The sequence below is a fragment of the Sceloporus undulatus genome, chromosome 3 (assembly GCF_019175285.1).
Source record: "Sceloporus undulatus isolate JIND9_A2432 ecotype Alabama chromosome 3, SceUnd_v1.1, whole genome shotgun sequence".
Classification (NCBI taxonomy): Eukaryota; Metazoa; Chordata; class Lepidosauria; order Squamata; family Phrynosomatidae; genus Sceloporus; species Sceloporus undulatus.
The window spans coordinates 217,793,806-217,818,410 of record NC_056524.1 but is presented as its reverse complement, the minus strand read 5'-3'; the positions used below and the strand labels follow the sequence as shown (position 1 = coordinate 217,818,410).

At 40.5% G+C, this 24,605-nt stretch overlaps 1 protein-coding gene across 15 annotated transcripts in view; it reads left to right on the top strand.

Annotated features, from left to right (window-relative positions):
• KIF1A (kinesin family member 1A) overlaps window positions 1-24,605 on the top strand; it is a 160,781-nt gene that overhangs the window by 71,130 nt on the left and 65,046 nt on the right. For 6 of the 15 annotated variants that reach the window (XM_042460694.1, XM_042460684.1, XM_042460683.1 and 3 more), the window contains exons 8-22: window positions 1,346-1,423; window positions 1,867-1,932; window positions 2,888-2,905; window positions 3,653-3,728; window positions 4,342-4,420; window positions 5,052-5,194; window positions 6,344-6,370; window positions 10,499-10,710; window positions 11,381-11,460; window positions 13,380-13,455; window positions 19,036-19,115; window positions 20,070-20,176; window positions 21,322-21,405; window positions 22,866-23,046; window positions 23,721-23,793. In XM_042460694.1, coding sequence (XP_042316628.1) covers window positions 1,346-1,423; window positions 1,867-1,932; window positions 2,888-2,905; window positions 3,653-3,728; window positions 4,342-4,420; window positions 5,052-5,194; window positions 6,344-6,370; window positions 10,499-10,710; window positions 11,381-11,460; window positions 13,380-13,455; window positions 19,036-19,115; window positions 20,070-20,176; window positions 21,322-21,405; window positions 22,866-23,046; window positions 23,721-23,793 — 1,380 coding nt within the window. The remainder of the gene's footprint in view (window positions 1-1,345; window positions 1,424-1,866; window positions 1,933-2,887; window positions 2,906-3,652; window positions 3,729-4,341; window positions 4,421-5,051; window positions 5,195-6,343; window positions 6,371-10,498; window positions 10,711-11,380; window positions 11,461-13,379; window positions 13,456-19,035; window positions 19,116-20,069; window positions 20,177-21,321; window positions 21,406-22,865; window positions 23,047-23,720; window positions 23,794-24,605) is intronic. The other 9 variants (XM_042460690.1, XM_042460688.1, XM_042460687.1 and 6 more) reach the window with 3 other exon arrangements.

Below are 24,605 nucleotides of genomic sequence, written 5' to 3'. Positions count from 1 at the left end.
ATAATAGAGGGAGAAGGGAAGGGGGGGAGGCGATTAGGTCCCGCATTCTTCTCTCCCTCTGAGGCCTGGACCAAGGCAGATGGACTGGAGGGAGGACTCTTCTTCTTCAGGCTAGCCCTGATGGAGCTGGGCCAGCCTATTCTCTCCCTCACCAGCCGAAAGATGACAGTTATGGAGGGAGGGCGCTCTATCTTCAGGCTAGCCCCTGATGACACTGAGCCAGCCTGCTCTCTCCTTCACCGGCCGAAAGATGATAGTTATGGAGGGAGGGTGCTCTATCTTCAGCCTAGCCCCTTATGACGCTGAGCCAGCCTGTTCTCTCCCTCACAGGCCAAAAGATGACAGTTATGGAGGGAGGAGCCTCTATCTTCAGGCTAGCCCCTGTGGGGTTAATGGCACATGGCTTCTGAACAAGGCGATGCCATAGAACCATCACTGAGCTTAGAAATATTACATGTTGGTGAGGAGCTTCTGGAAGTTGAAGTCCAAAAAAGTAACATTTTCAAGATCTTAGCCATCATGATTAGCAGATTTCAGTCATGTTCTTCTTAAGTACATCTAGATACTGTGGATACAGACTCCTTTGGACTGGTCACAGAATTGGTCCATTTGTATAAGCAGCCTAAATATTACACTTTCTTAATTGTATTATTTTTCAGTTTCTTGAATTTCTTTCCTGAGAGAAAAGAAATTAGCAAATTTGACAAATAAAGATTTTTTTGGGGGGGTGGGGAAAACAGGGAAATCAAAAAACTACTGCTCAGTCTAATCTGTCATTGTGCGTGTACTGTATATTCTTTAAATGATGGGCTGAACACAGGAAGGATTTTGTTCTGGCTTATATGTTGAAAGTTTCTAACCTGATTATCCAGTTACATTCCAGGTAAGAACTGGGATAAATAAAACACTTTCACATAAACAAAACATCTGTTGCCAAACTGTTGAGTATTACTGTATATGTGCATCATTGCAATTAACTAATTTATCTCCAGCTATTTAAAAATATTTGTATAAAAATAAATATATCTATTTATTCATTTATTAATCACAATCATATGATATTTTATTTCTTCCATGGAACTAAAGGTTGTGTACCTGGGTTATCAGAAAGCCTCCTATCCAAGCACTGATCAAATCCAGAATTCCTTAGCATCAGGAAGGTGGATACATCCGGAGTCTTCAGACCACACCTTAGGAGTACACCAAAGATATCTTCTTTATTGTGTGAAGTAGTTACTGACCAGTGAAAAGATTGTATTGGGTAGATTATGTATCTCCCGATGTCTACATGGCTTTAAACAGATGTGATGGAAGATATGATTGGTAATTTGTTTTCTATTTTCAGGTCAGCAAAATCAGCTTGGTCGATCTTGCAGGGAGTGAACGAGCTGACTCCACAGGAGCAAAAGGCACACGACTTAAGGTAAGAGAAAAGTCCAGATTAAGCTAGACAGCAGGACATGAATCTTTGATGTATGCCATATTGGACAATTGGAACCTTGATACCAGTTTAAGATTATCTGTTGGAGAGCTCTTTGTGTCAGTCAATTGAAGGATAAGGAGGAACATCTGAAATGACCTCTAGTCCTATAGTCTAGTGTTCTTCTCCTGTGTATATGTGTTAATGCCCTCCCCTATTGGCATCTCTCATTCATTCTGAATTGAGAAAGAATAGGAAAAGATGTTCAGCACTGTGATGCATTTGTAAGCAGAGGTTAAAACAGAAGTTGTGTTCTCAAGACGTAGTTTTGCATACTGCTATTTGTTTTTAGTGAAATGTGAACACTCCTAAGAGCATGTCTTTGTGCAAATTCTGTGCTGATAATTGGTTGCTTCAAATTGAAACTGTTTTTTTTTTCCTCACAGGAAGGAGCGAACATCAATAAATCACTAACCACCTTGGGGAAGGTGATTTCTGCTCTAGCTGAAATGGTAAGATGTCTGTTGATATGCGTGAATGTGAGAGCATTTGCCTAGAAATGTTGTGCAGAGTTTTCCTCTCCCAATACAGCCTCTGAAGGGCTTTCCTAGGGTGACTGTTCAGCCATTTGGCCTCTGGAAAAGATTTTGGAGAAGTATTTGCTTTCACTCCAAGCTTCAAATCACAGAGCAGCTATAAATAAAAATGTGTAGTGTGGTATGCTTGCCCTATATTTTAGCTGGTGGAAGAGACTTATGTGCATGCAATTCATCTTTTATAGGCCTCCACTTTTCACAGGTCCTGGCTTCAGGTGTGGTGGTGGGGCACAGAATCTGCAGGCTCATTCAGTGCCCTAAGACTGAGGTGATAGCATAGTTCTGGTCTTCTTTAACTGTGTGGAGCACTTTTGGGCAAATGAAAAATAAACAGGTCTTACAATAAGCAGGGACGTAGCCAAGGGGGGGGGGATCTTGGGGTCCGGACCCCCCCTTCCATTAGAAAAATGAATGGTGTGTGCTGCTGCGCCGCTCACCCAAGCCCCATTATAATGGTGGCACTTAGTCTGGACCCCCCCCCCTTCCTAAAATCCTGGCTACGTCCCTGCAATAAGAATACTTGTGTTTCTGACAGCAATCTTGATCTGTCTGTCTATCATCTATTTGTCTAATTTATATTTTTCCTTTATGCAAGGAACATGATGGGGGGGGCTATCCTGTTTGACCATCACACCAATTTAGTGTGGTGGGTGCCACTGATAATTAGTGTTCTGTGGTTGAGTGCCAGATCTCTGCATTCAGTCATGTCCAGCCCTTTTATCTCCAAAAACACTAGGGATTGGGAATGATATGTGGGTTGCAACATTGTCTCATTTTTAAAAAAAATCATTTCCACTTGTTGTTTTCTTAAAGTTTATTTTGACCATGCATTATTATAATATTGTAATCAATATCTGTGATTTCCTTTTAGGATTCAGGACCAAATAAGGTAAATATTTGTGCTTGGGATATGATGGTTGAGCTGAATAAATATCTTGCATTTTGTTTGCAGCCATCCATTTCCCCCATAATATATTGTCCATCATTTATTTGCTAGATAGATTGTTAAAAGCCTGGAATGGTCCAATGATGGGAACAAATGGTTTACACCCTACCACCGTTCCCTGAAATTCAAAACATACTGTTCAACAGCAATCTTTCTAGTAGTAACATTAGAAAATATTATGTGATAAAACACAGGAAAGATACTGTATTTCCATTTTGTATGCAGGAGAGGATAGGACAGAGCAGCATTATCTTGTGGAGAAATTCAATAGTGGATATTTGGGTATTTCACTAAATAGCGTGTATTTGAGTACATATGTGTCTATCCCTTAGCAGTGGTGATCTATGTTCTTGAGATTGTTCTACCAATGTAGTGTGAAATGGCTAGATCACTATGACATTTTATGCAATATTCTTAAACCTACATGGCATGATGTCAAGCGATCAATGAGAACGCCCGCTGCCCAGCAAGGTTTCTGTGATCATAAAGAAATCAGAGGCCGATACCAAACAGTTTCTGAAAATGGAGACAGGGAATTGGGCCAGAGGTGTGGCTGTTGTTTTTTCCATGTTGAGTATAGCAGGCAAGTGGGGCTTAGCTTTATGTGTTATCTTGCTTGACTATACATAACCATTTGCTGCATATATCAGGGGTGTCTGTTTTCACTCTTGCCTTCTTTCGTTCCCATAGAATAAAAAGAAGAAAAAGACAGATTTTATTCCATATCGGGATTCTGTACTTACCTGGCTCCTTCGAGAAAATCTAGGTACTTATTTCTCACGATTTCTACCCTAAATTTCATCAGTCTTCCAGGCTGACCTGATTTGTTGCCATTTATAGTACCCAATATGATGCTAGTTCTTCTGCCAGAAGGTTAGGTAACACTCCTATAAGCAGCAAAATTACCACAAAATGTTCAAGGCACTCATACTTCATGCAAACAGCCTACCTTATTGCAAGTCATTCAGTGTTGGGGTGAGTGCTGGGCTGTGGTGTAGTAGTAAATATTGAAGCACAGGTGTTTATCATGACAAGTCCCCACAGCAACTGCTGAGGGCTAGGGGGAGGCTGAAAAAATCATTTTTAAAAAGCCCCACAAAGCCCTCTAGGGTCCTTCCTCAGATTAAGGTATTGGCTCTGACATATCCTGGAGAGCTCAAGAGGCCAGCAGCATAGGCTATGCCCAACCAGTGAAATGTAGCCATTGGAAGTGGTGGCACAAAAGTGTTCCAGGCCATAGATGGAGGTCCATAATCCACCATTCTGCTCAATCTGTGGCTCAAACCACATGCACAAATCACATACTTTCATTGAGAGTCAGTCTTATGAAGAGTGATCTCTAAGTTCGTCTTTACAGTGACTCTGTATCCCCTGCACAGGTGGTAACTCTAGGACTGCTATGGTTGCTGCTCTTAGCCCTGCAGATATCAACTATGATGAGACCCTCAGCACCTTAAGGTAGGCAGCTGTTTCTCACACTATGTGAGGGAAGGAGTAAGCCTTCCTTGTACAGTTTTGCTTTTTTTTATTATTATATACTGAGAGGAAATAAATGCTTGGATACTGCGTAAACTAGAGCTCTTCTCGCTACTATTTAGGAACACTTGCATCATCCATATTTGGAAATGTGGATTTTATTGAATATTCATGTGACAACTATTTCACATATTTTGCGCACCAAACACTGAGATTATATTAACCAATTACCAATCTGATCATTTCTGTAATCCATAATAATTTCTCAGTCACAGGAGGGCTGAATGACTGCTGTTTAGAAAAGTACATTAATGTGCCCATATATATTGGGGGCAGGGGAAGATTTATTAGAAAGGTAAAGCTTTCACAGGACTTTTGTGTTTATTGTAGGAATGATGTCTCTTCAATTCACTGTAATAACAGTGTAGTTGTTGTGGATGACACCTTGTCAATATGCCTTGTCAATAACTTATGACGCTGTTGTAGAAATAGTGTGTTGTAGAAACATCAGAAACAATATCCAAAAGAGTTCATCTCTTCTGTGTGTTGTATGCACACCATATGGCATTTACAGTAGGCCTTTCTTCACCCAGACTGCATCTTGTTTCTACAGGTATGCTGACCGTGCTAAGCAGATCAGGTGCAATGCTGTCATTAATGAGGATCCTAACAACAAACTGATCAGAGAGCTGAAGGATGAAGTGGCTCGTCTGAGAGACCTGCTGTATGCTCAGGGCTTGGGAGACATCATTGACAGTATGTTGACTTCCTATGAAATGAACTCAATTGGGGGTGGCCTTTGCATAGTCTTGTCCTTCTGAGTTTACTTGAATAGAAAGAGAGCCACCTTCTCCTTGATCTCTTTTTCTGCTTGATAGTCCCCCTGCAGTTCTAGTCCACTTCTACAAGACAAAGAACAGGTATGAATGGTCAGCTCAACTACCACAAGGAACCCACTTTAAGTCAGTTCACATGCTGTGAAGTTTACCCTAGCTACCACTTGGTGTTAATGCCACAGTTCCATAAATGTTTAAGTAAAATGTTTGCAGTCACATGATGATATTTGCCCAGGATAGGTGTGGAGATTATGCTGCTCATAAAGAGCTCATCATATTGATAGAAACACTGGCTGCAAGTGCTGCAGTAGAGAGGAAAATGACCATAAGGGACTTGTTTTCCAGGCACACTCTCCTCCACCCTTTCTCTCCTTGTTAGTGCCTTCTGATTCCCCAGATACATCATCCCTCTTTGCATGCCCAATAAAAACTGCACAATAAAAGAGCTGTTCTTGCTCATTCATTACAAGGGATTGAAATTTCTTCTTCCTCCTCAGGTGTTGCCTCCTTTATGGGATTTATGTTTATGTTTGCCCACAGCATTTGATCACATTATTTTGTTGCTAGAAAGATGTGTACCCCAGTTCATGTGATCTAAACCCATCTAGGATGACCATTGTGAAAGTGAATGCTGTAGGAAGGGTGACTGAGTTGCATGATTCCTTACTGGATCATGAATGTGTCTTCAACAGAATACAGTAAGCTTACACGGCTGCTTGTTTTCCCTTCCCTCAATAATTTTCTTAACCCTCTTTTGGGTTCTTTTGTCTCTCTATGTGCTCAGAGGTTGTGTTATAAGCCTTTGTAATATAGAGCACACTTCTCCCTGTTTAAAATAAAGTGACAGAAGGGTTTCTGCCTTCTTCCATTTCTCTTGTCCTAGTAAAACCTATCCAGTGAGATCAATTCTGCAGTAGGCAAAAATGGGGTTTATTAAAGCATTGAGAATAAAAAAGAGATTCTAAACATGTGGAAAAGCCCTCAGGTGCTGTTTCTTTAATTCTATAAGATGAACCTACTTTTGTTTCTTTGTCTTCCCCCACCCCACCCCTTCTCCTGTCTCTCTTAGCTAATCCTGTTCCAGGAGGACCTAAATGTGTGTATTCCCCATTGCTGGTATTCTGTGTGCTTCCCTGCTTCTGGCAGACTCAGTCATAGCAAAGGAACATATGTACAGCACGAGAAATGGACTCAGTAGCCCATGCACACAGTTCAGCAAGGCTGTGGGACATACTTTTGCCTCCATAGTTACCCAGGCCAGATCTTGAGCTTGTCTCCACAAAAAATGCAAAGAGGGAAACAAAAACAGGAAAACTAGAGGTGACCTAACCATTGTTTTAAATATGATCTGGCTGTCATCTCAGTGCTTTCCAGGGCAGTAATGAACAATTTGGTTTGTTAAATCTTGCCTTATTTCAAAAAAATAAAATAAAATAATAATAATAAAAAAATAAAAAAATGGTAATTCCCCCCCCCCCCCCCCCCCATGAACAGGCCTGAGTGTGAAGCTACAAGGCCTATCCTTCTTCTTGGTGCATGGATAAAAATGTTCCACCAACCCTATCTGAAGGTGCTTTAAGGTGGTGAATAGGGAAAGTCATAGTTGGCTAGAATTTGTTGGGCTGCAAGTCTCATCAGCATAACTGATGATGTGGGATTATGGGAGTCAGATAACATCTTGAGGGTCACACATTGTCCACACCACCTTCTAAAGTGAGTTTTCCTCCTGGCCTTTGATTGACAAATTAATCCATAGATTTAAATGAATGTCACAGTTCAGATCTATTTCAGTCCTTTTGGCCTTTTAGCAGAGGCCTCCATTTTTCACTTTAGCTTGGGCTTTGTCTTTTCTTACTTGATTATTCTTTAAATTTTGTCATATTCCCATCTCTAAAATAGTCTTTCCAGGTTTCCTTATTGAGATTTCATTTCTCTATGCTGTAACTGTGTTTCCTGCTGCTTGGTGCTGCTGTTGTTGCTGCTTCTGCTGGGGCTAGGTGTAATTAATATGTTCTTCTGGATGGTTGGGTGGGAGGTAGTAAACAGCCTGTTCAGAAGCATTAAAACATCTGCTTCAGGCCATATGTGCCACTGGTATTACTGATTATTCTTTTTGGCTTTCCTGTTGGCCATATAGTTGTACCAGTTAGGAGTGCTGCTGGAGTAGCCCATCTGCTGATAGGACTTGACAATATGGACCTGGCTTTTGCTAGCATGCTAGAGGGCCCTGTAGCCTGTGCCTTGTTTGTGAGCAATTCAGCCTACGCTCTGATAAATGCACCCATTTAAAATACGAGCAGCTACACTGGATTTTTCAGAGCTGGGATGCTATGTTGGAATGAAGCCTTCTCTAAACCCTCCAAATATGTTGGACTACAACACTCAGTGTACTTGGCTGATGAATTCTGAGACCTGCAATCCAACACACCTGGAGGGTGCTAGGTTTAGGAAGGCTTCTTTTATGGATCAGGTTCTCAGGTGTTGCCCGCCCTACATATGCCAAAATGCCAGCTGCACCTAGAACCATAGAATTAAAAGAGACCTCAAGGGCCATCATTTCCAGCTCCTTACCATACAGGAATACACAAGCATAACATCCCTGACAGATGGCCATCCAGCCTCTGTTTAAAAACTTCCAGAGGAGGAGATTCTACCATTCTCTGAGGTATTCCACTGTGGGACAGCTCTTACAATCAGGAAGTTCTTCCTAATGTTGAGGTGGAATCTCTTTTCCTGTAGTCTCTGGAGCTGCAGAAAACAAACCTATCTTTCCCTTCTCAGTTGCACAAGTTGTGTCCCCTCCCAATCTATTGAGGTTAGGCCAAATCATGCTTAGTTATATTGTTAAATATACTTTAGATGTATCAGTATGAAACCTCATTTGATTCTTCATGACTCAGGTTAATGAATGGCTCTGTTCAGCTTATATTTCCCTGGATTTCTAATGGTCTGTTTAATTTACCAGCTTAGTTTTACTGACAGAGCTAGCTTTCTACTGTTTTTCCAAAACACAGCAGCAGGAAACAGTGATTCAATATTTATGTTGTTGTTTAGACCTTGCGGGGTTCAAGATCCTGCTCCCTCCATGCTCTAAAAGATTTGTAAGAGTGACTGATAGATAAAATAGAGAACTGGCTTCTCTGGTCCTCAAGGGACTGTCAGAAAGCTGTACTGAAATGGAAGGTTTTGTAATGATGAAGGAGAGGGAGACATGCCTGGTTGTTTGGGCTTTGTTGGATTCAAGCCAAATCTTGAAATAGATATTGAATAATTTAGCTGCAGAGGAAAGAAAAGAATCCAGACCTCATGCCTGGCCCTGTGGGTTTAAAAAAACGTGTAGGGAAGCTGCTAGAATAGAGGACTGCTATCTTGTAAAGCTCTCACGATCTTTTCCTGGAGTTTTTGTTTCTTAGATATGTTTCATCTTTTCATACTTAGTTTTTTTAAAAAGAAAATACACATGCAGGGAAAGACAATGATTGTATGTTTCATCTCTTCATACCTTTTTTAAAAAAAAACCAGCCAGCGAAAGACAATGAATGTATGTTTCATCTTTTCATATCTTTTTAAAAAATGCACAATCAGGGAAAGAAAGGAAATGACAAAAAAAAAGTCATTTTTGAGTTTGGGTTTCAGAAAATGAATATTGACACCTTTTGCCACCATCTTAGAAATCAGCATTTTCAGTGCACAGGTTTTTATCGCACTAAACAAATTATAGCAGCAGACGTGTTAACTTGATCTTCCTTGGTGAAAGGGTAATTCTGGACAGGTGTGCAACTATCCCTCTTTCTCTCCTACATGCCGAAGGAAAATAGAGGAAGGAATCATGGATAAACATGAGAAGTTTACATGTGGAACACAAAATCTTTTGGAACCCCTCTACTTAAGAATGAGGAAGACCAATTGCACAATAAAGACTTTGTGAGGAAGCAGCTCCCAAAAAGAAATACCTTAGGAATTTCCTAAACATTATCTTACTGCCTTTCCTTTTCTTCTGTTGGGTTTTAGCCAAATTACCAGCATCTAACAGCCACTATCTTGATGCATATTGGGAAGACAGTATGCCTACTTTTTCAAACAGTATTTCCAAACAGGCCTTTGCTAGCTGTTGAAATTAAATAGTTTCCAAATGCAAACTATTTTGCTCATTATGCCTGTGCTAACACAATTCTAAACCATTAAACCTCTGCTAGAAGCAATTTTGACTTTGTATGTGAATTTCATTAAATTAATGTGTTCTTAATAGGCAATGTCCATTAACATTAAAAATGGCTGATGCTAATGTGAATTGGTTAACTTGTGGGTGAATTCTCCTGATACCTAATTATTCTGTATTGCACACTCTTCATGTTTGGGCTGCCCTCCGATTTGTGTGCCCTCTGTTTTTGCACCATCTAGTTTTTAAACATATTTATTAGTAGCACTGATTTGACAAATGCATAATATGAAAAGTCAAGAATCTTTGGGACACTTATTGTCAGCTAGTCTTTCCCATTCCAAATGATGGGGAAAATAATGTGATTTAGCATAACTTGTGGAACCTGTTTCCTGTTTAGACCATCCTGTCATTATCCTTGGGGTTTCTATGCAGACGTTAGAAAAATAACTTTTGGGACTACAACTTCCATGTTTTCCCAGCCAGCATGGACAGTGGCCATGACAGGTGGTGATAGTGGGGGGGGTCTGGGAGTTATAGCCGAAAAAGTGGAGCTCTGCCTTAGACCCCAGAATCTTATTTATTTTAAGATTTTCAATAGAATTCCCATGATGACTTCTAACATTTAAAAACATTTTCAGCTTCTGAAAAACCAACTTTGAGAGTGAATGATACTAAGCTCTATAGGTCTTCTCTTTGCCTTCTTTATGGCCTCAATGGACATCAGTTTCTCTGTCACCTGCCTAGCATGTTATTGGGAATGTGAAGGTTAAGATCTCCCATATGTTCTCACTTTTCCCCATGGTACAAGAAAGAACATGTCTGATGCTTCATTACTTAAGAGAAGCAGCCCAGGGCGTAGTATGAATGCTCCAGGTGATGTGAAGATCTTGCCCTAGCATCTCTAGCTACTTTATTGTCTGTATATCTCTTCATTCAATTTCTACCTTTCTCCTCATTGCATCATGTTGCTATTTCCAAACTGCAATTCTTTTCTCTATCTTCTCCTTCCTTCTTCTTGTCTCGTGTCTTTCCCTCTTCTTTCTCCCTTCCTGACCCCCATAGACATTTCCGACTTTGAGAACAATAATGATAACCGTAGAGTGGCAGATATGAGTCAACGCCATGACAATCTCTCCACAGTGACCAATGCCTTGGTAGGAATGAGCCCATCTTCCTCACTCTCTGCCTTGTCCAGCCGAGCTGCTTCTGTTTCCAGTCTCCATGAGCGCATCATGTTTGCTCCAGGTAGTGAAGAGGCCATTGAGAGGCTGAAGGTAAGGTCAGGGTCATGCATGTTATTATTTCTACAGTGGGAAGAAACATGATAGAAAGAGACCATAGTGTAAAGAAGTATTAGTAGTCTCCAATACATTGCCTTTAAATGCATGGAATATTGTTTGTGAGAAGTCTGTGAGAAAGACTCTCATGACACCTATTGAGAGCATAATTCATGCATCCTTTAGCACACCCTCTTCTTCATCATAGAGAGCTATCACTGTTGCATCAGGTTTGGTAGCTGCTAGCAAATGACAGTAGGATAGCAAAATGGATGACAGTGCAGTCACTGATGGTTCACTGATGGGTTTCAGGAGAATCCTGACTTATCTGAGTGGATCACATCCTCTAGAGGACAAGCTTATGCACAGTATGCAAGTATGTGCATTATGCAAGAACTAAAAGAGACAGTGAGGTTGTTCTGTTTGTTAACTCCCAGAACAGGGCTGGAAAACCTGTGCCCCTCCAGATGTTATTCTGTAACTCATATCAGCTATTGCTAGCTTGATCAGTTATCCAGGAAGATGGAAGTTGTAGTTCAGCAACATCTTGGAGACTCCTGCCCTAGAGGAAGGCTAGTGAGTTCTGCAAAATGTACTGCAAGCAAAATGTTTCTAGTGCAGTCCAGTGAAGGCCAGGAAATGCTAATTCTTAATTTGTACTCCACAGGAAACTGAAAAGATCATTGCTGAGCTGAATGAAACATGGGAGGAAAAGCTGCGTAGAACAGAAGCAATTCGAATGGAGAGGTAAAGGCCAGGCTATGAGTCTGGATTATTATGTTGACAATAAGAGGTGTACATCTGGTACAACATTTTATTTTACCATAACATCTTTATTCTTTTGGAAGAGAATGATAGCCCTTAGGGCTGCTGTACATATGACATGTCCTCTGTGCCTTAAGCTGCATGAAGCAGCCATCAGGTGGTTCAGCAACATATAGAGGGTGTCCATGTGTTCTACTGGATTTTCCTAGTAACAGGACAAGGAATCACTGCATGCAGTGATGATGGATTATAAATATTACTTGTTAAAGCCATCATGTAAAATAACATTCAAAACCCACAAAATGGTGATACCTTTGTTGGGCTTACCAAAATGAAAATATATGTCATAGGCTTTTGAAGCTCCACTTGCCTCTTTGTCAGGCAAAGGTGTTAAAAATAATACAGGACAAACAAACAAAACAAAACCCCCCCCCCCCCAAAAAAAAAACGGTTAGTCACAAGCCTGCATTTTGTAAAGATGGTGGTAGTGGTTGTCTGAGTATGGAGGAATGTCTATCCAGGCAGGCCACCCCTCCTTCTGGCCATGCTGATACTGGGAGACAAAGCATTTTAAAATCCAGGAAATCTAAATTCCATTAGTATTTTCTATGAGATCCAGGACGTCTCACTTCTTCGTGAGGCCACAAATCCCTTAAAACAAAAACAAAAAAACTTCCATGCTTTTGCATTAGGAAATTTTTAGGTGTTTATATTCAGGGTGAAGCCATAGAAAGAGGGTTCACCTCTTACTTTGGTAGATGTTTGCACTGTCACTTTTGTTCTTTGAAGCTGTGGCAGCTGATGCCTCCCAAATAAGTGAGGTGGTGAATCCCTCCAGGTTTTAATGTAGCAATAGCAAGTACATTTCTATACTGCTTATCAGTGCACTTAAGCACTCCCCAAGCAGTTTACAATGTGTAAGCTAATTTCCCCCAACAAGGTGGGCACTCATTTCAGCACCCTACAGAAGGATTCAAGACTGAGTGGACCCTGAGCCCCTGGCTGGATTTGAGCAGTACTGGCATTTACCCACTGCAATACCAGGGAAGATCAATAAGGGAAAGGGAGAAGGGACCCTGGGTGCCTCTCCAGACTAGACGACCTTGATGTGGTCCATTAGGAAGGAAGGAAGAAAAGAAGGAAGGAGTTGACAAGGATTCATAGGATGCTGATTTCTCTCTCTGGGTCCTCCCAGATCTTCGGGACTTTTCCTCCATCTGATGCTGATCGGGGGGGGGGGCACTGTTGAGGCCTCCATCACATGGACACAACCACTTTGAAGACAAAGGGGCAGTTGAAGCAGACAGGACCAATCCTTTCTCGGGAGGGATCAACCAGTTTGATTTTCCACAATCTCAGCCATGCTGATCTCCATCCTGGCAGCTGGATTGAGTGGGCAATGTAGGCTTTAAAAGAGCCCTGCGAGGAACTGATCTTGGTTAATATATTCAGCATCTGCGAGCCAAAAGCTGGAATGAATTCACTGCCCTATTGACATGGGAGCCACCAGCCACCATGGCCTTGCTGCTTCTGTCAGGATTAATCTTCAACACTGTAAAGTCGAAGGCTTTCATGGCTGGCATCCATAGTTTTTTTGCGGGTTTTTCGGGCTATGTGGCCATGTTCTAGCAGAGTTTCTTTCTGACGTTTCACCAGCCACAGAAACAATCTTCACCACTATTCAACTCATTTCCGTCTGTTCTTTCTCAGCATCCATCCATACATTTCCCCAGCATCCATTTCTTGGTTTTGCCTCCAATATACCTGCATTTTAATGATAATCAGTACTATTTGCATAGGATACTCTTTCTCTTTCTAAGAACCCTTGCCTCTGTTATCACAAGGCCCAGGCCTCAGCAAAATTTTCAAAAGTCCAATTCCTTTCTTTTTATATTTTCCAGAGAAGCTTTGCTGGCAGAAATGGGAGTGGCTATGAGAGAAGATGGTGGTACGCTAGGAGTGTTCTCTCCCAAGAAGGTAGGCATTCTTCATAGTGTTCAAGGACATCTTGAAATAGATTATCTGCAGTGTGTATCAATTTAAAAATTCTTTCGTTTTCAACTTTGTTGGTACATAAAATTTTTTGTTAGGATTTGAGCATATGAATGTCCTTCCCACTGCTTTGTAGGTTTGAAATTGTACTGATATTTTATTGCTGGTTTTGTTGCTGCCATAATTAGTTCTTGATGTTCTTTGACTCACTCTGCAGTAAAAGAATATTAAATTATTGTTAAAAGGCCCAACAATCTTTTACTTTACTGCAGTTTTGGTGGAATCTTTTTCTTTTCTTTTGCCTTTTCTTTTTTATGTAGGATGCAAAAGATTTCCTTTAAAAAATTCTGTTGGCTCAGACCAGTGGTGTTTCTAGTCCATCATTTCCCACATTATTCCACCAAATGCATCTAGCTATATTTTTTTAAAAAAATTATTAATTAAAATCAACTAACATTACATCTGTATATTCATAATACAATTACATCTTGTGTCTTCCATATTTTCTATTTACATCTTATTCCATGGTATCCAATTACAATTACAAAAAAGTAAAACTACTACATACCAAAACTCGCTTGCTTTTTTTCAATCATACATTACATAATCTTGAAATGAAAATATTTTTCTTCTATTATATTATTACTCTTCATATCTCATCTAGCTATAGCCTAGTGATACTCAAATTTTTTACCCTTGGGACTCTCAGTTTACATGTATGTGAGGGCGTTGCCCTCCCCACTCAATGTAGTGTATGAGTAAACATATTTTGTTTATTTAATGTGCATATTTTCCATTTATACATTCATATTTTAACATTCTATAAGAAAAAATCATACAAATTAGAGCAGTTTTATTTAAGTTTTATTTAATTTAATGCATGTATAAATTTTACACATTCATAAGGTTGGGAAGGAAAGGAGAAAGGATCAGGGCTCCAAGTCTCATATCTTGAGCAACTCTTGCGCGCGCGCACACACACACACACGGGGGTCCCACCTCACCATTTGAGCACTGCTGCAGTAGCCCTTTGTTCTCATTGCTCATCAGCATTCCACATACTGCCTTGGAAACTGGAAGCCATCGTGAATGGTAGCCACTGGTAGACTTTTCTTTCATTAATGTATCTGATCCCCAAAGAGTCCATTTGAGTTGCTGAAGAGCAAAACCTCCCAGACTGTAGTCATTCTTCAGTCAGTAGTACTGTAAACTAAAACTTCTGAGTCTTAAAATGTATAGATATGTGGTATGTGCACTTTCATTTAATATAGTATACGAACATATGAAGAGGTCTGTTTGGTATCAGCTCTTCCACCAAACAAGATAGATCTGTCATTGGAGCTTGGAAAAGTTCCTTTTTGGACTTCCACAATCTGCATGGCTAGTGAGCATGCTAACTAGCAAGTTCTGAGTATAGTCTCAGTACTTTCTCAGGCTCAAGTTTTGGTACAACCTAATGACTTAACCGCTTGCAACTGACCTGAGCCCAACATTATTCAAAATAGAGGGGGAAATCAGCATATTATCTTGGGCAAGTAATGGGGGCCAAAATGACATTTTCAGACATTTTTGGTTTATTTTTTCCCATTTGATTTACTTTACCTACTCTTGGTTTTGATTTACTTTATTTTTGTCTGTTTGTTTCTTTTTTAAGGGTGAGGGTTGGGAGAGGGAGAACAGCTTGGCAGTAGTTTGGTTGACTTTGTGTGATTTCACACACACCATTCAAAAAGATATGGGGGGCTCTTTGAAGACTTTGGGGACTTAATGAACAGCAGGAAAAGGGTTGGGACCACATGTGGCTTGTTGTCCATAGGTGGTCCATCCATGCATTAACCGTTATCCTTAGTAGGGACCATGTATATTATTGATTTAAATAGATTCATATGTTTATTAGAGTTACGATTATGGCCATTGTACGCTTGAGCTATGTTTCTTTCCCCCCCTCTGCCATGTAGCCACCACCAGTTGACCACCAGGATGTTTTCCTGGAAAGTGTAGGGGTGTACTCCCCCAAGAAGGTTGGTCTGGAGGGTTGTGTTGGAGTGATCTGTGTGGTACCTGTTAAACATCTCCATCTTATCCTGTTATATAGGACACACTTGTGCTCTCTTATCCTAAGAAAACTGTCAATTCTGTCCAGAAGAACTGGTTTCCTGGCTCTTTTCCAATAAGTAGCACAGGAAGAGGGAAGATACAGTAATATTCAGCTTGCTTTTTTTGAATTACATAATCAATAGCATTGCAAAAGGTTGATGTAATGAACTTGCTTATTCAACCATACTGGATATTCTGCCCAGTGTCCCAAGTAAAGGGAGTTACGTGGTTCCTCAATCTACTAGTTTATAGAGTGGAGAGAGTTCTGCGTCACACTCCCTTCTCAGTGAAGAGCCCTCAGGTGCTATTTGCTCATGGTCAGGATAAAAGAGCTCAGCTGCAGTAGTTGCTACTAGGTGCCCGTTCTTATGAGTATCCATAGATATAAGCAGGGCTGTCAATCAACTGATTTTAGTCAACTCACTGCCTTGCTTCTGACGGATTAATATTTCCTGTTGATAATTTTATTTGTATAAAATTACAAAGCATTCTGACCAAACAGTGTATCTAGTACAGCAAATTATGTAGCAAAGTTACAATTACATTAGACACAGAATGACAAAGAGAGTTAAAACTCCAGGAACAAAACAAGAGGTTACTGGATAAGAAACCAAACAATAATAATGACAGCTATAGAAGAACTGATCCCCTTTGCAATCCACAGTTGCAGTGGATCTTTTGGTTTGCTACTGCAAAGGAGGCAATCTTAAATATGATGGATTTAGAACAATTAGCTCTTTGGGGAAGATCAAATGTATTATCAAGTATGGAGTTACAGCAATTGTTAATGCTGTCACTTTTGAGAACAGCTGTTGAAACATGGTAGAATACCCTGTGAATAAAAAAAAATGAATATGAATATGGTGAGATTAAAAATAAAATTAATAATATTGATCCAGAAGGTTTTTTAGTAGCAAACCCAAGACCTAAAGTTGGATTCTGTTTATATTTAGGAATGTGAACATTATGTTTCGTAAGTCAGTGTTACTGTCCATGAATCTTAGCAATAGCAAGAATCTTTGGTTCCGAGGCCAGCTCCAGTTGCCCAGGTTTGGGGCTTAGGAATCTGCCTTAAACCATTGGTCCACTATAGCTCAGCACAATCTACAGTGACTGACAGCATCTTTGCAGTGTTTCAGGAAGAAGTCTTTCCCAGCCCTAGTTGCATTAAATTGGAATCTTGCATGTGCTCTGCCTATTAAGCTAGTGCCTTTCTGCAAGGCAAAATGCATTAATTTGGACCAGTAGTGTTGCTTCTACCACATTCTGTGGTTCCCCTTCCTTCCCATCCACCAGGTAAATGTTGGTGATGCCTTTTCCTGTCCTTGTAGCTGGATGGATGGCTGTCTTGCCTGCCTTACTGCCAGCATCAAAAAGGAGGAGTAGATCGTTTTTTCTTGTGAATAGCAAATGGATTGCCCATCCCATGCACTAGAGTAAGCAAGCAGTAATAATGGCTAGAAGCAGTCCCAGGTCTCACCGCATACTTCTTAACCAGGCCAAGAAGCAAATGTAAACAAGAGTCCTGAAGTATCTTTTGGAGCAGGGGGGGGGGCATATGCCATAAAGTGCCACAAGATTCTTGATTATTTTTGCTGCAGCCTGAGAGTTTTGCAGTCAAGGGAAATTGCTGCAGCAGCGACTGCCGTTGGCACCTCTCTTTGCATTGTGTTGTGATCATGCAAGAGGAGGAGCCACTGTCACATATATCAGAATAATGCAGACAAGAAGAGCATAGGAGGAGAGGATACTAGCCTATACTAGCCTAAAGAGAAATAGAAACAGGCAGTGATGCCTAGTATTGCTCCTCCTCAGCAGTGAGTCATGACTGGGTTCAAGTATCTTGGCAGCTGCCTAATAATGTCAGCCCCAGAATCCTTGTGAAGGTACCTCATAGCAGATTTGCTGACTAACTTTAATGTGTCAAATAAGAGAAGATGGGTGATTCTACTGTCTCTGGCGTTACAGCTCTGGAAGCAGTTTAGGACTTATTTTCACTTGAGTGTGCTTATCTGCTTTGTGTGGATTCCTAGTTCTTGCATGAGTATATCCTTTACTGTACTCTTTGCATGGTGTTCCGACTGATTTCATAACAATGAGATTGACAGTAGTACTATTTAGCTATTGAATTAAAAATAAAGTTGACATGTTAAACCCAAATGTAGGTTAGTGTGATTCCTTTATAATTAGGCTGTGCATATGAACTGTTGATTTGCTTCCCCTTGCATAAACATCCATAGCTGGTGCATTTTTAAACCCAAAGGATTGTTAGATTTATTCTTTGTTGTTGATAACACTGAACCTCAAGACTCAGACAGGAAGGCCTGGCATCTTGAAAACATATCAACCACTGCAACACACTGATAAAATGGATCTAATGAAGTAGACTTTATTCCATTTCAGCTTATTCCATAATAAATTAGTCAGTCTAACTAATACGTTAGTTAGGTTATATAAGACTCTTTCTTGTATGTTAAAGCCACACCAGTTGACATATATCTCATCCCTTATTTGTTGGTTAAAAAACACACTTTTCCTTCCCCCAGGCAAGAATATTCTGGGATAAGAGAACAATATAGATTGCAGTTCTGTACATGTTGGAATAATCCACACTGAACACAGTGGGGCTTAATTACATATAAGATTGAATTTATGCAATACAACTTTATGGTTAGTTAGAGAGAGAAAAACTACTTTGTTCAGTGAGTTCCAGGAAAATGCACATAGGCTTGTACTATAGATCGACAAATATACCCAGGTTAATTTCACTTCTTTTTAGCCAATTACCACAGCTCCAAAGCTTTTTCTTACACTGTCTGATATTCTTTCAAAAGATAGAAACAAGGGACAGGGGAACCTTATTCTGCATGGAGTGAACAGCTTGCCTTGCTCCATTCCAGGTTTTGATGTAATGTGAGGATATAAATATTTTGACAACCTCAGCAGAGCTATGGTGCTTTTATCTTTTTAAATTGTATTCTATTTTTAAACAAATAATCTGTTTTAATATTGTAATAATTTAATTCCATTTTGTCACTTTTATAAATTTTTAATGGTACTGTGCTTTTAGATTGTAACCTGCTTTGAGTTCCAATTTTGAGAAAAATGCGAGATACAAATAATAATAATAATTAAAAAGTAAGCATATACTTTAAACATTTTGTAATGGGAAGTGTCAAATCAGAGTTTCTAAAATGTTTTCAAAGCTACCTATCAATGTGATGCACAGAAGCAATTGAGTCAATGTTGCCTCAGTGAGGACAGAGAAGTTGTGGCTAGCCCCAGATCTTGGAAAAGATTTTGTGGGGGGGGGGGGCAGGGACAACAACTGCTAGAATCCCACAGCCAACATTGCTTGTGCTGGGGGAAGCTGGGAGTTTTAGTCCAAAATAGTAACAAGCTTTAGTAGGACCCTGCCTAGAAAGACAAGAGTGGTTTAATTTCATCTTTCCCTTTTGTTTTTCTCAGACACCACATCTGGTCAACCTAAATGAAGATCCACTGATGTCTGAGTGCCTTCTGTACTACATTAAAGATGGAATAACCAGGTAATGAGCATGATAAGAACAGTACATTTCCCATAGTGAACTGCATGGATTGAAGTTGATCTTATTTAACAATACAAGGGCTGGGCAAAATGCAGCCTAGGACTCCCCAATTGTTGTCATGCAACCTTCCCAATGTTATTGGACTACACTTCCCATAATTTCTTGCCATTAGCTATGCAGTATAAGGCTGCTGAGATATGCATTCCAGCAACATCTGAAAATCTGCATGATTCTGCACTCTGCCTAAGTCCAGTTGTTAGTTCCAATTAGAATAGACCTATTGAGTCAGTCGGAATGTGGTATACCAAAATTTGTATAAATTTCAGTAATTCAATAGTTCTTTTTCTACTTGGGTTTAACAGTTGTGTTTAGGCCTATGCCCCACACCAGTTCATCTGACAAGGTTCATGCATGGAAGCACATAACTTTCCAGATCATTACCTATGAGTGGAAATCAGATGTGCAGCTTTCAGTAAGGAGGCATGTTTGATCCCCTTGCAAATGTTGGCAAAAATACTTGTGCTTAAGTAAAAATGTCTACTAGAGATTGGAGCTGAGTCACTGCCTACTGGACTTCCTGGAAGAAGTTCCAAAGACGGCCCTGAACTTTATGCTCATGGCTGTGTAGAGGTGAGATCCCAGACAGTCCTATGTGCTGATCTGTTGATCTAAGTGGACAGGGACTTTCATATAGTAGGCACCCATGAAGACAGGATGAACCAACTGTACTCTGGTTTTCTTTGTCAAAACTAGCACCCTAAACTATTTCTAGAAGCAAACTAGTAGCTATTAAAGCTGATCCATGCTACTTCCTGCAATAGCAATCATCTCACTCATCTGCCTACATGATAATAGAGATGGTCAAAGGTACTCTAATCACTTGTTCAGAAGAGTACCCAGAATGCTTTACAGTTTTGGACTTGGATCACTAAATAATTGCTTTGTCCCGAACAGGGTTGGTCGAGAAGATGCTGAAAGGAGGCAAGACATTGTACTCAGTGGGCACTTCATCAAAGAAGAACACTGCATATTCCGAAGTGACACCAAGGCTGGCAGTGAAGGTACCGTCATACAGAAAGGCCCACAGTTCTCAGCTATCCTTCCCTATCTAGTTAGAAATGAGCTTCTCATTGCTTTCCATTTCTGCCAATATCTTTTTTCCCCAAAATGGAGCAAAGCAGCCAGATTGAGGAGTGTTGTCTAATTTTGTCTCAGTTGTATCACCCATGTTTGAGTCCTGCAGATCTGAATTACAATCACACCTATCCTACTGCCCCAGGGCCCCCCAGGAACCTTTTTTGCTTCAGAATGCCCCAATGCCTCTGGGAGTATGTGAATGCTTCTGGGGGGGTGGTAAAGGGCATTTCTACCATGTTTGGAGGCCCCTAGATTTCCTAGGACTTGCGTGGGGGTGTCACATTTGTTTGCTCCCAAATGATCTTTAGGGGATGTTTCAAACCCATCCACCCACCCCCCAGAAACAAGTTTGCTCTATAGGCTTAGACCACATTTGGATTCCTTTGTAGCTCATTAAAACCAAGTATTTCCATTAAAATTAGGCTAGAATTCTGATAGTCCATGTGACTTTACTGGGTTTCTAGTCTAACCTTTGAGCCTCTGGCTCATATTTTAAAGTGTTATAGACTAATTCCTGAATATATGTGTGCAATGACTTTTCATGTTAGGATATCAAATGATGCTAACTTGGGAGGATAGTTCTATGGATATCATACATTGCTAAAAAGACAAATAAATAGGTCCTAGAGCAAATTAAATCCAAACTCTCTCTAGAAGTCAGAATGACTTTTGAGATAGTTGTACTTCAGACATTATCTGAAGACATGACTCACTAGAAAAAGACAATCATGCTTGTTCAGGTAGAAGGCAGTAGGAAGAATACAGTATTGCTTTACAGATGGAAAGACTCAACCAAGGAAGCCACAGCCACAAGACTGCAAGACCTGAGCAAGTGTTACCTTAAAGTGTTACCTTGCCCTGTGTAAATTAAAATGCCCACCAGAGTTCAATTTAATTTATACAGACTGCCTACCAATACAGAGGTCAGAGCTTTCCCATTTGAGTAGACCAGTCATCCAATTTTTAAAAACAAATCTAGAAAAAAAGTTGTTCCTTGTGTTTTCTTAGCATCTCTTGTGTCCCTTTTATTCCCCATCCACTCCCAATTCCTATTATACCTTTTCTGCAGCAGTGGTGACCCTGGAACCTTGTGAGGGGGCAGACACCTATGTCAACGGCAAGAAAGTCACAGAACCCAGCATCTTAAGATCTGGTAGGTTCATTTGCCAAGGTAAAGAGATGAGACAGTGTGCTTTAGGAGTAAGAGAAAGATGCTATACAGGGAGGACAGACTGTAGGATTGTGCAGTGTTTTAAATTTTACCAGAGAGCCCCAGTTTCCATCAGCTGGGGCCAGGCACAAAAGATATACCGTATATACTCATGTATAAGTTGACCTCATGTATAAGTCGAGGGCAGTTTTTGAGGCCAAAATCACAGATTTTGATATGACCCGTGGATAAGTCGATCTAAAGGGGGAAACAAAGCACCACTTCCCTCTCTACATTTCCCTCTTTGAACCTCTCTCAAGGATCACAGTATCAGCATGGGGAAACAAGGCTGGGTGCATACACACACACACACACACCTCTTTGCATCAGCATTTCCAGGCTCATGGCTAGCAAAATAAAAAAAAAGGACACCAGCCTTGCTTTCTCCCTTTTAAGCTCAGCATTTCCAGACCCATGGCTAGCAAAATAAAAAAGAGGACGCCAGCCTTGCTTTCTCCCTGCCTTTAAGCCCAGTATTTCCAGACTCATGGCTTGCAAAATGGGGTCCAAGCCTGGGCATGCTCCCTCTCTCCGCATCCCTTCCCTCAGCAGCTGTGAGGGAAGGCTGAAGGATCTCATGCACACACACACACACACACACACACACACACACGGAGAGAGGAGAGGTTGCCGGCGCCGGGACTCAAACGGGGAGCTGTTTACCTGGCTACAGAGGAAAGTGGGCACTTTTTTTTTATGAACCTTATCATCAGCAGTAACCTATTGCCCCTTCCATAAGTTGATCCTTGATTTTGGAGTCCATTTTGGGGCATAAATTTCTCAACTTATAGTCGAGTATATACAGTACCCTTGGATTTTTTTTTTAAAGTGATATTTTTGAGCATCTGTTCAATATCAGAACTCATCTCATAGTTCTTCTATGCAAAAAAACAAAAACAAAAATCCTCCCACAAAAAAGAATGTCATTATCCCAAGCTTTCTTTATTTCAGCAGTATAGTTTAAGAGGGTGGGAAAGTCATTTTGACACTGCTGATGTTAAACAAATGGGAGTGAAAAATCCTTGGTGATCTACTGTAACTCATCCAGATCTGTGAGCACAGCCTCATCTACCTCCAACTCTCTCCTGCTTTGACAGGTGAATATTGCTTACCACACTTTATAGCTGCCAGCATGCTAGCTGGGGGATTCTGGGAGTTGAGCCCAAAACGTAATGGGATACACTCATGGAAATAATTCTGTGAGGAAAGGGTTTCATTGTCATGAGTGTGATTTGCATTGACACTGTACTGATTCTGGTGAGTTACTTGTTTTTATCTACCTGGAGAAGATTTGCTAAAAGTTGTTCAGTGGGTAATTGTTGCACTGGCTTAGTAACAGGTTGAACTGTTACCACCCTGTTTCTGTCCCTCTACTCAATACGTCCCCTGCCCAATCCTCACAGGAAATCGCATAATCATGGGGAAGAGCCACGTCTTTCGATTTAATCATCCTGAGCAGGCACGGCAGGAGCGAGAGCGAACTCCCTGTGCAGAAACCCCTGCTGAACCAGTGGACTGGGCTTTTGCCCAGAGAGAACTTTTGGAGAAACAAGGCATCGACATGAAGCAGGAGATGGAACAGAGGTGAGTAGATGGAAAAGTTTGAGGAGGAGCAAGAGCTAGAATAAAATATTCAGAGGTCTGTAGCTAAGTGTCAGAGCAAATGTTTGCATAAAGAAGGTCTCAGCTCAGGCTCAGTTTCCATCATCTCTATTTAGCAGGAACAACTAGTAGGTGATGAAAAAGATTTGTGCTAGAGAATCCTGAAAAGCCTCTATCTGTCATAAGACAGAATACAGGTATACAGTCCGCCCTTGCTTTACGCGGGGATCCATTCCGGACTCCCCCACGTAAAGCAAATACTGTGCATGCTCAAGCCCCATTTAACTGAATGGGGCTCATGCATGTAGTGGCGCGACGGTGTGTCAACCTAACACACTGACATTGAAAGTCTGTTTCTCAGTCCTCACTCACTGTCATACCAATGTTGTTGTTGCTAAAGAATGTCCAGTTAAACAGAGAATGTGGGGGAAACCAAGGGGGCTGGGTATAGATAAAAAGGAGTTTCAATGTCAGATGCTTTGTTTACTGAGGTATGCCTGTACTGAGCTAGATCGTCAATGCTCTCACTCTTTATAAAGCAGCTTTACAGGTCCAAAGTAAGTCTGGAGCTGGAGGTGGTGAAATGGTAGTAGACAGTAAGTGTTGTGGTTCTCTGTAACTATCTTTGTTGCTTTATTATTCCAATTTTTATGCAGACTTCAGGAACTCGAAGACCAATACCGGAAGGAAAGGGAAGAGGCTAATTACCTTCTTGAGCAGCAAAGACTCGTAAGTAATAAACATACTGCTTTTCCAACAAAAAGGGGGGGAGAAGGTTGCTTTGTAGTAGATGGAGGAAACAGCTATTTCCAAAATAAAGTCAGCCTTCCAAAAAACTGTATAGCACAGAGATTTAAGGATGAAGAAGAATTTTGTTTGTTTCATATTTTTAACTGAACCAGCGTAATTCACACCTTCTGAATTAGAACACAATCATTATTCAGATTATATTCTGTCTGAATTTTGCAGTGCAGTTCTTCACTCAAAAATTGTGTACCATAAAATTGCAGGGATGTTGTATACAAAAAACATGCATATTAGGGACAATATAGAAACAAACATACATTTTGCACAGTATTTTATGCATAAAATGGACAAAACAGACTTAACACAAGGCCAGTGATTAAGAGAAGCCCTGTTGCATGTTCCATCGCCATGAAAGACTAGGTTGGCAAATGCATGAGACTGGAATTTTTTATACAGTGGCATCTATGTCATAGAAGTTCTTCCCAAAAGGTATCAGACTGGCTCAGTCTCTGCTGAGGCTGGTGGCACATAAGAATTTATTGTTTTTCAGGGCCTTTGGCCTTTAAAATCAAGCTTGGATTTTGGGACTGTTTTAATTAAGTGTAGGGTGTTAAAACTGGTTTTAAAAATTGTTTTAATTTGTTTTAACAATGTTTTAATCTGGTTTTAATCTGGCGTGTGTACATCTTCTCATGAGTGTTCTCAGAGGTTATATATAGTATGATTCTGTACCATGAAACTCTGCAATCTATTAAGCTAAAGTGGTGGTTACTAAGGAAAGGAAAAACTTGCTT